The sequence below is a fragment of the Anser brachyrhynchus genome, assembly GCF_964034855.1.
Source record: "Anser brachyrhynchus genome assembly, chromosome: 2".
Lineage (NCBI taxonomy): Eukaryota > Metazoa > Chordata > Aves > Anseriformes > Anatidae > Anser > Anser brachyrhynchus.
The window spans coordinates 60,850,884-60,865,183 of record NC_137695.1 but is presented as its reverse complement, the minus strand read 5'-3'; the positions used below and the strand labels follow the sequence as shown (position 1 = coordinate 60,865,183).

General features: G+C 38.8%; 1 protein-coding gene across 20 annotated transcripts in view; it reads left to right on the top strand.

Moving 5' to 3' along the window:
- Positions 1–14,300, top strand: part of SUGCT (succinyl-CoA:glutarate-CoA transferase) — a 338,160-nt gene that overhangs the window by 214,812 nt on the left and 109,048 nt on the right. For 4 of the 20 annotated variants that reach the window (XR_013946617.1, XR_013946618.1, XR_013946619.1 and 1 more), the window contains one exon: positions 559–13,916. The exons of the other annotated variants lie outside the window; for them this stretch is intronic. Coding sequence is in view for 1 of the 4 variants with exons in the window: in XM_080580279.1 (XP_080436405.1) it covers positions 559–660 (102 nt within the window). In the remaining 3 variants the exon portion in view is untranslated. Of the gene's footprint in view, positions 1–558; positions 13,917–14,300 lie in introns of those variants that run through there. 20 annotated transcript variants of the gene reach the window in all.

Here is a 14,300-nt window from a genome sequence, read left to right as displayed (position 1 = left end):
ATACAATGTCCTTAAAAGAGACTGAGTTACATCTATAAGTGCATCAGAAATCTATCATATGAAAAAGGAGGCTTCTGAGTTGACACTTGTAATATTTAATTTTTTTTTTTGAGAAACCTGTAGCAGCTGTAGAAGAAGGAAAATTGTGCTTTATCTGTACAAAGGCATCCTAAAGACTGCATTATGCATCTACATTACCAATACTTATACTTCTGAATTAATAAAAATGCTTTTTCCTGAATTACAATTGCCCCTCTTGTCCTTCCACATTAAAAATTCAAGGTCAGAGACCAGGTTAGAAATTATTATTATTTTTAATTATTATCATTCTTGTTTTTGTTATTATTAATGTTTGATGGCAGCATTATGAAGCTTTTGAAATTTAGATGCTGGTTGGGTGGGAGAAGGCAGACATGAAAACTGCAAGTAATTGTAGTGATTTGTGCTGCTGGGGTAGCTAGCTGAGATCTGGAATCCCACACCTGCAGAATTCCATGAGCCCCAGCTATTCATTGCCATCTGAACCTATGCTTTTGCTTTTTCCTTTACCTGTTTTAGGTCAATGGAATGTACAGCCACAGTCTGTGGAAATGGACAGATGCTGCATGTGTGACAGTATGCTGCCAGAAATGGAAAAAACACAAGAAAGGGCAGCCTTGACTGTTGTATCCAGCTGCCTGCTGTGATTTTTCCACTGAAGCACTAGAGGGATTAACCAAATGCACTGCCAGCTTTACATGATCTGGAACAGGCTTTAAAACAGAGATTTTTGCATTCTTCTGTCTACTCTCCTTTCCCTACCCTCTGCCTTCCTCTTTTTTGGCACCTACTTCTACTGCTGGCAATGAAATCGCTCAGGTATTTCACTTGTGTCATTCAGCTCTTTCAGGTGAAGAGAAAGACAGGAGGAACGAATCGCCTAAATGAAAAACACCAATTTCTTTTGGCCCTGTAATGCTTATGTTCATAGGAGATTCAACAAAATGACTTGGCTGGCAGGAATATTTATTCTAATAGTAAACATTAAGAGAATAAACTGGTGAAAACAGGGATCAAGCCTTTCAATGATGCTGTGGGTACAAGTGGGTGAGAGAAGTACACGTACAGTGTATTTCCAAATTATTTTCCATGTTCTGTATGCTAATGCAGAGGGTGGGGAGGATCTAGGCCTACTTTCTCCAAATTTCTGGGGTTGTGAACCAGAAAGGTCTTGCATTTCTGAGGACACGTTTTTGTGAGCAGACTTTGCACCACTATATGGGAAGGGGGAAGCTGCTTTTTAGCTCACCTTCTTGCAGATGTCCAGTGAGAGCTTACATATGTGGCTGGAAGAGAGTCTCTTTGGATAGTGAGGTGGGGTGATAGTGGTGAAGAGGAATAGATAGTGAAAAAGTAATCATGTCTGAAATTAAATGTTTGGAAAGTCTGAGAATTCAGATGCAAGATAAGTATTCACTGTGCAATTGTGTCATTTCTCCATTCAGAGGTCTTCCTCTTGTGGCTGCTGTTTTTGAGAGCCTCCTTGGGACTGGTGTAATTACTGAAGCATTGGTACAAGAGAGTGAGCATCGATTGGGTACTCACATGTGTGGGTCACTGAAGTCAGTAGGTCTCCATATTAGTGAAGTTAATCATATACATCACAGCTTGCAGGTTGAAATCCTGTGTGTGCTTTGCCAAATGTGAACACATTTGTTTGAGAAATGGTGATGGCAGAAGCGTTATGTAGCAGCTAGTGAAAAACTGCCTAGCTGAAGATTAGATTTTTGCACTCAGTGCATAATTTGCTTTTCACTTGAATGTCCTGAGGTTTTCTGCCTATCAGTATACTTCAGAGAACAGTGAGAAAAAGCATCACCTTGCTTTTACAAGAATGCAGGAAGGTAGCAAAATCTTCGTGAATTCCAATGCTTTGCTCTAGGTATTGCTTGAACAGCCCTTTTAAAAGCCTCTTTTGTGTGTTGTTATATAGTTACCCTAGTTCTTTTACAAGTTATACTGATAAGTCATTTGGACATTTTTTAACTCTGTGTTTCAGGGTAGCACACAAAATCTGATTGAGAACATGAGACAGAACTAGATTAGACTAAAGACTTACCTAAGTGAATATTCTGTTTTCATGAGTGAGCAGTGGGAGATCATTAAGACAGGAAATAAAAATAGCAGGCATATGGAGAATGATCCGAACCTTGTTACATCATAGCATCTCCTATAATAAAATAGTAATACAATCTCCTGGAAGCATGGTTATTCTTCAAGACTTTATGTGGGAGGGTAGAAGTGCAAGTTAAAAAAAAATGTTCCTTGTAGATAATAAATAAATAAATAAAAATCTCTAACTGGCAATTGTCACTGCAGGAGTAGCAGCATAGTCTTAGAACCCTGGTGAAGGCATGCTTGGTTCTAGTTTCTGAAAATCAGGCCGTTTTATGAAAGCTACGTATATTTGGAATACTGACCTAGTGACCACTGCTGGTAATCTCCCATTAGACATCTGCATAATGGGCACATTCGTTGCACAGTCTAAAGGACAAAAGCAGATATCTGGATAGTTTTGAAGCCTGAATATTCTTCTTCTGGCTAGCTTTGATTCCCCCAGATCGTATATGAAGCTTACGGGCAAGACTGAGTAGAAAGTTAAACTCTCATTGCTGATTTTCTGGGATGACCACAAGGTTTCAGACTTTAGGGCTTTCAGGCTTACTACTGTAATGAGAACCACCTTGAAACAAAGGGGACAGAAAATAAAATCAGTCTTAGTCATATGCTTCATTTTGCCAACCTAACAGTATTTTTTTTCTTGGTATTTTTATTTTTGAGCAACTTAATTCCTGTGGACACATGAGGCAAGGACAGATTGTTACAGCTGTGGAATGTCTGGAAAACAGTTCACTCCAAATCAGGACGGTTTTGCAATTCTGTCAATTGGAAATACTGCTATTGAGTGAAAAATGAAGAACATTTGGGGGGCCATGAGCTAAAACTCAGAAACATGTCACTGTCCTGAAAAAGAAGTGTACATGTAAACCCTTAGGAATTAAGAACTGTTTGACTTGGGCTTTTCTGGATATTATGAGGCTGGTAGGAAATGGATGAAGAGAAAAAAGAAGTCTGAGAAAGACACAAGAGGAGCTAAAAAGAAATCCTCAGTTGCAGACCAGAGAATTTGTCAGTCTGAGAAGAACCTCAAGGAAATGGCTTGCAGTCAGATGATAAGATGACAAACTTCTTGATCTATCAATACGGAGAGGATGACTTTTATCTGATATGTCCTGTGTTCGGGGAGATAGGACCATATAGTTTTTGATATAATAAGAATATATCTACATGTGACTATTTCCTTGCTTAACTAAAGCAAAATTCTGAATTCACTTTGGCCTCTTGGGTCAATATTTAAATATAAAAGAAAAATTAAAGTTATCTGCTAGTAATAAAAATTTTATTAACAACAGGAAAGATGCATATCTCTTTTTACACTTAGTCTTTTGTTCTCCTTAATATATTTCCAAGAGAAACAAGAAGGAAATTTGTTGTGTATACAGACAGTAAATGATTGAAATGTCAGAGTGGATCACAAAATAGGGGAGTCTTTGTATTTCATCATTTTCTGAACTTCAAGCTGTCAACCATTGCTAAAGCATAAATAATAAGAAGTGTAGTGTGTTGTGGGAAGGAGGTGGAAGAGATGCAAGTGTTGCTCTTCCATCTAGCTCATTAGCATGAAAGGGACTTCCTTTGCTTTTAATTTCAAAATACTTAAAAGACGTGGAGAATCGTACATGTCACGCCTGCTGTTAGAGTGCAAAAAGCACTACTGAGCCTTAGGGTGGTGTGATTAGGAATACTGTGAGCTCTATGAAGTTATTTAGGAAAGATGGAGCAAGAATTAAATGCAGGAGGTGTGAGAATCAAAAGATAAGTCAAATTTTATAGTGTGTATGTGTCCTTAAAAGAAAAAAACAAAACAAAAACAAACAAAAACACAACAAAACAGTATTTGATTATCTATGTAATAGCACTCTCAGCAGCTTTTCTTATTTCTATATGATCATGATTATAGGGTCTCTGTGCAACAGATGTTAATTTGCTCTGGTTAAAGCACCTAATTTTGACTTTTTACTCTTTTCCCAATTTTGTATCCATTCTGTCCTTTTTCTTGGTTAAAACTGCTACAAACAAGGATTAAATCAAGGTCTTTGTCATACTATATTTGCTGGTCTGTCTGTGCTCTTCTGTCATGTTACTGGGCTGGAATATGTGAGGTTAGATCGATCAGTGCTGAAAAATATGCCCAACTTGCTTGAGCATTTCTTCACAAGCCAAATCACAGAATCACAGAATCGTCTAGGTTGGAAGAGACCTCCAAGATCACCGACTCCAACCTCTGACCTAACACTAACAAGTCCTTCAGTAAACCATTTCACTAAGCTCAACATCTAAACCTCTTTTAAAGACCTCCAGGGATGGTGACTCAACCACTTCCCTGGGCAGCCCGTTCCAATGCCTAACAACCCTTTTGGTAAAGAAGTTCTTCCTAACATCCAACCTAAACCTCCCCTGGCGCAACTTTAGCCCATTCCTCCACATCCTGTCACCAGGCACGTGGGAGAATAGACCAACCCCCACCTCTCTACAGCCTCCTTTAAGGTACCTCTAGAGAGCGATGAGGTCTCCCCTGAGCCTCCTCTTCTCCAGGCTAAACAACCCCAGCTCCCTCAGCCGCTCCTCGTAAGACTTGTTCTCCAGACCCCTCACCAGCTTCGTTGCCCTTCTCTGGACTCTCGAGCACCTCCATGTCCTCCTTGTATCGAGGGGCCCAAAACTGAACACAGTACTTGAGGTGTGGCCTCACCAGAGCCGAGTACAGGGGGACAATCACTTCCCTAGACCTGCTGGCCACACTGTTTCTTATACAAGCCAGGATGCTGTTGGCCTTCTTGGCCACCTGAGCACACTGCTGGCTCATATTCAGCTGACTATCAACCAATGCTCCCAGGTCCTTCTCTGCCAGGCAGCTTTCCAGCCACTCATCTCCCAGCCTGTAGCTCTGCTTGGGGTTGTTGCACCCCAGGTGCAGGACCCGGCACTTGGCCTTGTTGAACTTCATACAGTTGACCTCAGCCCATCGGTCCAGCCTACCCAGATCCTCCTGCAGAGCCTTCCTACCCTCGAGCAGATCGACACACGCACCTAACTTGGTGTCATCTGCAAACTTACTGAGGGTGCACTCGATCCCCTCATCCAGATCATCGATAAAGATATTAAAGGGGACTGCCCCCAGTACTGAGCCCTGGGGGACTCCACTAGTGACCGGCCTCCAACTGGATTTGACTCTATTCACCACGACTCTTTGGGCCCAGCTATCCAGCCAGCTTTTAACCCAGCGAAGCATACGCCAGTCCAAGCCATGAGCAGCCAGTTTCTTGAGGAGAATGTTGTGGGAAACGGTATCAAAAGCCTTACTCAAATCAAGGTAGACCACATCCACAGCCTTTCTCTCATCCACTAAACGTGTCACTTTGTCATAGAAGGAGATCAGGTTCGTCAAGGAGGACGTGCCTTTCATAAACCCATGCTGACTGGGCCTGATCGCCTGCTTGCCCTGTAAGTGCCGCGTGATGACACTCGAGATAATCTGCTCCATGAGCTTTCCTGGCACTGAGGTCAAACTAACAGGCCTATAGTTCCCCGGGTCTACCCTCCGGCCCTTCTTGTAGATGGGCATCACATTTGCTAGCCGCCAGTCGACTGGGACCTCCCCTGATAGCCAGGACTGCCGATAAATGATGGAAAGCGTCTTGGCCAGCTCCTCCGCCAGTTCTCTCAGTACCCTCGGGTGGATCCCATCCGGCCCCATCGACTTGCATACGTCCAATGGGAGGATCTGAATTTTATAAGTTCTGTTTTTAGTGATATATGTTATAGAGTTGGTCAGTGATCACAGTAGATTTTTGTGGCCAGAAGGAAAGCGAAATTGTGGGGATTTTCTGCATGCAGCTGTCTATCATAACTTCTAGAGCAATGACTATGGTGCTTAGCAGATACTTAACATATAAGGAGCTAGTTTCATTTAATCACCAGTATGGTCAAAAGGAATTTCTGGACCGGAAAAGTACTTTCAAACCAAGAAGGTTCTCCTTTAAGTTTACTGCAGTCCTTACTGCCTGGTTTGTATCTACTGTATCCTTCAATCCCTTTTTCTCTTTCTCTCTCGCCATAAAAACATCTAAGTATCTTTTAAGCTCATCTATATCATTTACTTTGATGATTTCACTTGGCAACTCTCTCCATGTGCTCAGTACTTTGATGTATTGCATCGGAGTTCTAACTAAATTCCCTTTTTATTCCTGTAGTGTTTTATTTATTTATTTATGTTACAACCTGACCCAGTTACTAGGGAAGACATATTATTCCTTTTTACTTTGTCTAGCTTTTAAAGAATTTTGACTAAGAATGGCACTGTGTTACCTTGAACCATGTGCTCTGTTATTTACTTTAGGTTTTCCCCTGTCAGTTCCCTCAGTTTGGAATTGTCTGCTCTCCATTGCATCACTTCCTTGCAGCAAATTCTGACCAGCCCTAGTAGGAGTGCAATGGATTAGTTCCTTGTCATCCCTGTCCTATTGCTGACAGAGGTCAGAATCTGCCCCAAATCCTATTTGGGCAGATGTAGGAAGAAGTTGTAGTAGAATTACCTTCCAAATTCATACCCTGTGTCTGTTGCCATTGATTTTTGTTCCTTCTCTCCCCTATGAATACATATAGACTCATTTAGTTTGCATACCTTCCTTTAATACAGTCTGTTTTATCTCACACCTACACACATGTAAATCTTTCTTGTAGACATTGGTGTTCTTTCCAAATACAGGTGATCTCGCTTTTCCTAAAAATCCTCCCTAGCTGCAGCTTTTCCTGTTGGTTCTGATGGGTTATCTCCACCTGGCTGATGTGGAAGCCCTCAGTCAGTTCCATCCTACTCTTTCTGTGATTTTTTTTTTTTTAATCTTATTTTGCCCCCTCTTTAATTACTCTGGTGTTGCCTCCAGAGAATAACAGAGAATAACAAGGGTGTCTGTGCTTTCTGACGCTCAGATACACAGTTTTACACAGATAGCACATTCCCCATGAGTATCTGACAAGCAGAAGATGCAACAGGCCACATTCTGAGTTGGTGAAGATAGGTACCATAGGTATCATTTGACAAAAAGCTTAGAAAATAAATAAAATATTACTTTTTTCCATGTTTCAAATTATTTCTTTGCATTTCAAGAGCATATCCCTAGTCTGTCTCAATTTTATTGTAGCCATAGCTGATTGAAACATTGTGAGTGAATATTTTGAAAATTGACTAAACAAATGAGTTTAACTTTTTTTTTTCCACTTTCATATTACAGTAATAATAAGAAATTTCAGATGGTAAACTGTAATGTCTGAGGAGCATATATGGATGGCATATACACATACATATGCATAGTCCTACTTTCTTTTGCTCATCTATTTTCCAAGCCTAACATATAATTAAGTTCTAAATAGTCACTTAAATTTGTTAACATGTATGCAAACATGATTTCCTATTGTGGTTAGCCTTCTTTTCATCTGAAGTTCTCATTTGCTGAATTCATTTGCTGCTTTTTAAAAATATTTTTCCCTTCTGTTAACATTGCATTTTATTCCTATATCTGTGATTTTTATTTATTTATTTTTAAATTATGTCCTCAAAATTTATTTGATACTGCAGCACCAGCATTCTTGTTTAGTTCTTACTTTCTTTAAAAGGCACTGTGTTGTTTTGTTTGTTTGTTTGTTTGCTTTTTATTTCATTCCCTTCTCTGGGCAAAACAGAAGGTATTCATGTTGTAACTTACCACAGTGCTTCAAATAACTATCAAAAAATCATAGTTTGAGAGTAAGACAGCCTTGAGATCTCCTTTTTGTCACACAGGATTGTAATAAATTCTATAGAGCCCAGGTACGCACTCTTCTAGAAAAGCTGTTGCAAACTTGTGCAACATAGTCCACCAGTGACAGGACAAGGTGTTATTTCTTTTTCTTGTAAGAAGACTCAATGCCAGACCAAGCACAGTAAGTGTTCTTCATCTCTGTAACATTTTGCTTTTCCTTTATGTTGCTGTACAAGTCTGACTTGGGTCATTGCTTGGATATAAAGTATAACAAGATGCCACTAGAAACTGATACTAAAATTGCTTAAGTACTTAAGCCCTTTAATTTGATTCAGTTCTGTATTAATGCTTCTTCATGCGCTAAGGTTCATTATTGGACTGAAGAAGCCTTTCTACCTTTTAAAGATAAAAGGTCCTGGATTTTTCTGAACATTTCTAGTTAAGAATTTCCTAATGCTTGTCATAAAGACAAACTTCTTGTGTTAATGGGGTGTTGTGTAGTTCATAGATTCTAACTTTTTCTTGCCACCATAATTGGGTATTTCTAGGATATGGGCTTTCCCAGTAGAAAGGCTGGAAAAGTTGTGTACATTATTCCCTTTTGTCTGCCTTTAGGCTTTGACTCTTCTAGAACAGGGATTTGTATTCTTTTTGCACTTGTTCGTAGCTGAGTATGATACTGTAGGCATACTAAGGACATTGAAGCATTGCTCAAATACATCTACTGCAAATGGTATTATGACATTCAGCTGCAAATCCTCACTTTTTGACACTGATGCTACACAAAGTTAATTGTGTAAGCTAATTTCCTGTTGGCATACCTTTTCTTACTGCCTGGTAATGGAGGAAACAACAGTTTTCCTCTTGTTCTTTCTGAATTATGTAGTGAAAAAAAAAAAAATTGTAGTTTGAACTTCCACCATTTCTCTGTGGATATCCAACTAGAAAAAAATTTATTAGAAAACTAATAAGGTAGAAAATTTTGTAGCTGAAATGATTATTCTGGAAAGGATTTGCAGTAAAATACTCAAAAATAGTCACTTGTTTTGGCTTTTGTTATTGAATTACAGTCTTAGATATTTTTCTTTTATACTTCAAGGAAAAGCAATACATCTGTAATTTTCTCTCTCTCTTTTATAGAAGTATTCAAATTCATTCAACTGTTCATTTTTGACTACTGAAAATCACTCAAGAAAATAAAATTATCAATGTTATATTCTCAGTAAATATTTAGAATAAGCTAATTCTTCATTAGAAGACTATTAAATTGACTTTAATGTGGGGACTGGGAATCAAAAAGTTCTTTGACTCCCAGTGTTCTCTCTCTTGCATCTTCTCTAAGCCCTCAGTGAACTTATCCTCCTAAAAAGCTGAGAAAGAGCTGTTTTCCTTATTTTAAGGTGGAAGTCACAGAAAAAAAATAAACCCAGTTCCACAGTGCTGGTTGGGCACGATTGCTTCTGAAGACACTGGTTTCCTGGAGAGTTTGTAAATTTGGGTGGAAGTGGCCTATCCAGAGCAGTCCATGATGGAGTACAGCCATACACTCACATCTTTCAGCTTATAGCCTTTAACCTACTGCTTACCCCACATATCATCTGCAATGCTATCTGGTAGAATTTTCTCTGGGTTTGCTTGAATTTCCTGCAGCATTAGAACCCAATCCAATGACCACCGAAGCTGTTGGTCAGGACTGAACTGGTTACCAAGTGCTACCACAGAAGTCCAAAGCAAGGATGAGCCAGGGAGTTGGTATATTATTATGCATTGTAAAAAGAAAGTTATGAGATGATTAAAAGTGGGAGTAGCTATTAAAGAACAACCATTTTAATAGAAATACATTATTATTAAATGCCAAAACTTCTATGCTTTTCCCAAAAAAAAAGCCATTATAGTTGAATCATCTGGTGTATCTTAGAGCAAGTTTTCAAATCCTAAATCCCTTTATTTATCTACCAATGAATTCTGTTGGTACTGCTTTTGTACATACTGTTTCCTAAGAGGAATTGTCTAGCTGGCTTGTTATTTATTTATTTATTTTATATATATATATATATATATATATATATTAATATGATCTTTATCAAAATATGTTATTTCAAGGTATTTTGCACTACTTTTTACAGGACCTTAACAAAAATCACTTCAACATAGAGGAATGGGTAATGAAGGTGCCCAATGAGGCATCATCAAAATGCTCTTATGTGAACTGTTAGTATTCTGCTGGCTGTTACTCGGCATTTTGGAAACCAACTGCAAACATTTCCATTGGAATGGAAAGATAAAAACAAATGTATTTGTCTCTGTGTCGTTTCTAATGACATGAGCCCCAGTAATTCTATCTGGCTGCTCCTTATCCTGCAGACATCTGAAAAGTCCATCAGTTTCCTAAACTTTTACATACCCCATCACAGTAGTTTTTACAGAATTCAAAAAAAACCTGATTTAACACTTGTTTTGTTTGTCCATTTGTTTTCCTTAGGGACAGTTGGAGGTCATTGTTCAGCTGTACTCATTTTGTAAATAAATACTGAATGAGGGCTTAAACTTTCCATGCTATAGGTACTGTGAGTGCCTCACTAACTTTCTGGTGTTGACAAAAAGCATTTATATGCCACTGTGGAAGATTATTGGTAACTTTGTATTATTCTTGTTTTCAATCACATATTTAAAATCTTTTGTTATATGTAATTGTTAGATATTAGATTCTGATGAGGTCTATGTTGTTCTGCCTGCCTTTCCAAACTGAAAAGAAGACATAGCTTCTGTGTTGATACACATAAACAACTTTAAAATGATGCATTTTACACAGCCAGTGCCCATGTAGTCACTTAACTTTCTCTCAGGAGAAAGAGGAAAAAAAAAAGCAATGCTACACTTTAAAATAGTCTTCCATAGCCATCCATTTAAAAGTATTTAGAAATAACAAGCATTTTTGCAGATGAGCAAGGTAATAAGCTGTGCTGAACTGCAGAGGTGAATCAAAACATTACTGTGTGGCCTCTATGTTCTCCGTACACTGTATTTCATTTTGAGAGGTAATGGAAATGGCTGCATAGCAGCAAATTTAGACTATGTACAGCTTCCATCTGTTCAGTGAACTTGCACTGTTGCTGAAGGTAGATACATGTTTAGTTCAAGCATACGGTATATAGTTCTTAGTGACCAAAAGTAATTGCAATTAGCATGTTTTTCATGTGCATCTTGTGTGATTTGTTTCATGGTATACCACGTGCTATATTTTCAGCTATTCCAAAGGTGGGGTTAAAAATTTCTTGGGTTTAAGAAAGCCAAATAGTTAATGGCTGAAGATTCTTCCACATAGCACTATCCTGTAAGATACAGTTTCCTTGTTTAGTCTACAAAGCAAGGGCTCAGTACTGAAAACTCTAGAGAGGGCTATGCAGAATGGCATCAGAATTTTCCCTCTGAAAATCATTCTTTAAGTTTCCACAAAGAGCACATATCATAGTTTAGATACTGTTTTCCAGTTGAAAAATACTGTGTTTGACTGACATCTTAACTTTCTCTAGAGAAACAGCATTTAGGTTCTAGCTAAGGCCTCTTATGCACCATTCCAGTAAAAAATCTCCTCCAAAACTTAAGGTGATAAATATGTTCTCTCTCAATAATAGCCAGAGTGTGCCTAGTAGGTACACATCTCCAGTTAGCTGTGTCATCTCCAGCTTTGCAGCCAGAACTGTGCTGGAGTTCATTCATTTCTCAAATTTTCTGCTCTGAAAAGCAGCAGTCCTCACTGACATGAGGGCCCTGAGATGTCTCTTCATTACCTTTAGACCTCAAATCATCTCCCTCTCTTACCTCGAGATAGAGATGTGCAAAGGCACTGGAATTGCCCTCTCTTCTTGGAGGCTAGGTTTTCTGAATTTTATTTCTGTCTGTGAGACCTATGCCTGACTTGCTTTATGAAATGCTGTGAGATGCCTTTTTGAGCTTTCAGGATGTGAAATACCCTGTGTAGTGCAGCTGAAAGACGTCCTTTTGGTTCTATAGTATTTTTAAATTTGAACTCTGCAGATACTTAGGTCTTTCAGCAGCATTTGAAAATGCTTGCCTAAATACAGGTGTGGAAGTACTTGCACTCAAATTTCATAAAGTACCAAGTGTTGTCATGTACCATGGGGAAGAGGGATAACCCAGGTAGTGGAAAGATCCACTCTTTGCTGTATTACATATTATTTTGGGGAGCAGAATACAGAGGCTTCACAGTGTCAACCAGTGCAGGCCAATTTGGGCCACAAATACATGGAACCTGTTTGGGTCTGATGGTTAACCCAAGATGATGAACATCCCGAGGAGAGCAGCAACAAATCTTTTTCACTTGTGAGGTGAAACACAGCATTGGATTTGTTGGGCTTGGGCCAATTCCTGAAAATCCACAAGGGAAGGAACTGCAGCACATTTACCTTCAGTACAGCAAATGGTCTTATTAGGATGTACGTATCAGGTTTGTGATAGATTCATGTTTCTGTGCCACTCTGCATCCATTCTAATGTGAAATTGAGGGCAAAGGGGAATGGAACAAGTCTGTATACAGCAGACCCAGAGCTCATAAGCTTAGATGAACCTGTCCCAATTCCATGTAGGAGCACAAGAGAGTTGATGCCCTGAGTATCCTAGTGCTCTGGTTCTGGGAAAATGCTGCCAACAGCATTTGAGTTTTCTATGTACGGAGACAGATTGGGATTGGCAGGTTAATAGATTTTGGTTGGAACGCAAATGATTGTAGACCTCCAGGAGCCAAATTTGGATTCAGTTTAGTAGCACTTACCTGGAGACTGATACCTAACAGACCCTTTCAGGTGCCAGGTTTCTTGCATCCAGATGTGGATAAAGTAACCATCCTAATGTGAAAGGTGAGCAACCAGATATGTTGGTAGAACATGTGCATTCACAGACAATAATATTCAATAAACACATGGAATAGTCAACATATATAATTTTTATTAAGAATACAATCTCCACTCTCAAATGCTACTGCTGTGATAGTGGAACTGAACAACATATGTCTGATTTACATGAATTTTAGGATTTTTTCCTAGCACCTTCCTTCATTTCACATATGTTATGAGGTCATAAAAGGACTCAGTTGAAATGAATATACACAGTGGGACGGAGTTAAAGTTTCTGTGGGAATGTCAACTGTGAATTTCCTGCTTTTGCTGTGATCAAATTATGGAATTAAATATTTCACTAATGATCAGTTTTTAATTAAAAAAAAATGTAATTATGAACAATTTGTTAAACATAACCCTTTAAACACAGGTGCCTCTGCAATAGTCAGCTTTTGCCTGTGTAGAGTCTAAGGGATTTTCTTTCTAACTAAAGCAACATTCTGAGCTCTTTCTGATCTTGAACCAAGAATTAAGTTATTACTTCTGCTGAAGAAAGTTGATGGTCAGCAATAACAAAATTAATGAATGCTTATGAGCCATATATATATTAACAATTATACAGTTACAAGATAAAAGGAGCTATAGGTTTTTGTGGAAAACTATCCTTTCAGTAGGTTTACTAACATATATTTTAAGCAATGCATAAGATTGTATGCTAAGGATATAATTATTATATTTTCTTGTTTGAAATAAAAAACTCAGAAAAGATGTCTAGTGATGACCATTTCAATTTCTTTGGATGTCATTTTTGTGTTTGTGTAGTGCCTACCTGGACAGTGGGATATTTCTCTTAATCCAAAGAAGATATATTTGCTGATGGAGTGTAGGACATCGGCTAAGAGATGTGCATCAAATTAAAACATAATGAAGAGGGAACAAGAATTTTCATGTAGAAAATACACCTTACTGGAAGCATACAATTGAAAAAGCAAAGCACACACACACACCTGGAGTATGTGTCCAGCTCTGGGGCCCCCAAAGAAAGACATGGACCTGTTACAGCAGGTCCAGAGAAAGGCCACAAAAACGATCAGAGGTCTGGAGCACCTGTCCTATGAAGAAAAGCTGAGAGAACTGAGGTTATTTAGCCTAGAGAAAAGAAGGCTCCAGGGAGGCCTTATTGCAGCCTTTCATTACTTAAAGGGGGCTTATTTAAAAAAAAAAAAAAAAGGGGGGGGGGAAATGGGGAGAGACTTTTTACTAGGGTCTGTAGTGCTAGGACAGGAGGTAATGGTTTTCATCTATAAGAAGGTAGATTTAGATTATATATAAGTAAGAAATTCTTCATTATGAGGGTGGTGAGGCACTGGCACAGGTTGTCCAGAGAAGTAGCGGATGCCCCATCCCTGGAAGTGTTCAAGAACATGTTGGATGGGGCATTGGGCAACCCAAAAGATGTTTCTGCCCATGGCAAGGGTTTGGACTAGATGACCTTTTAAAGATCCCTTCCAACCTAAAGCATTTAATGATTCTGTGAAAAAAT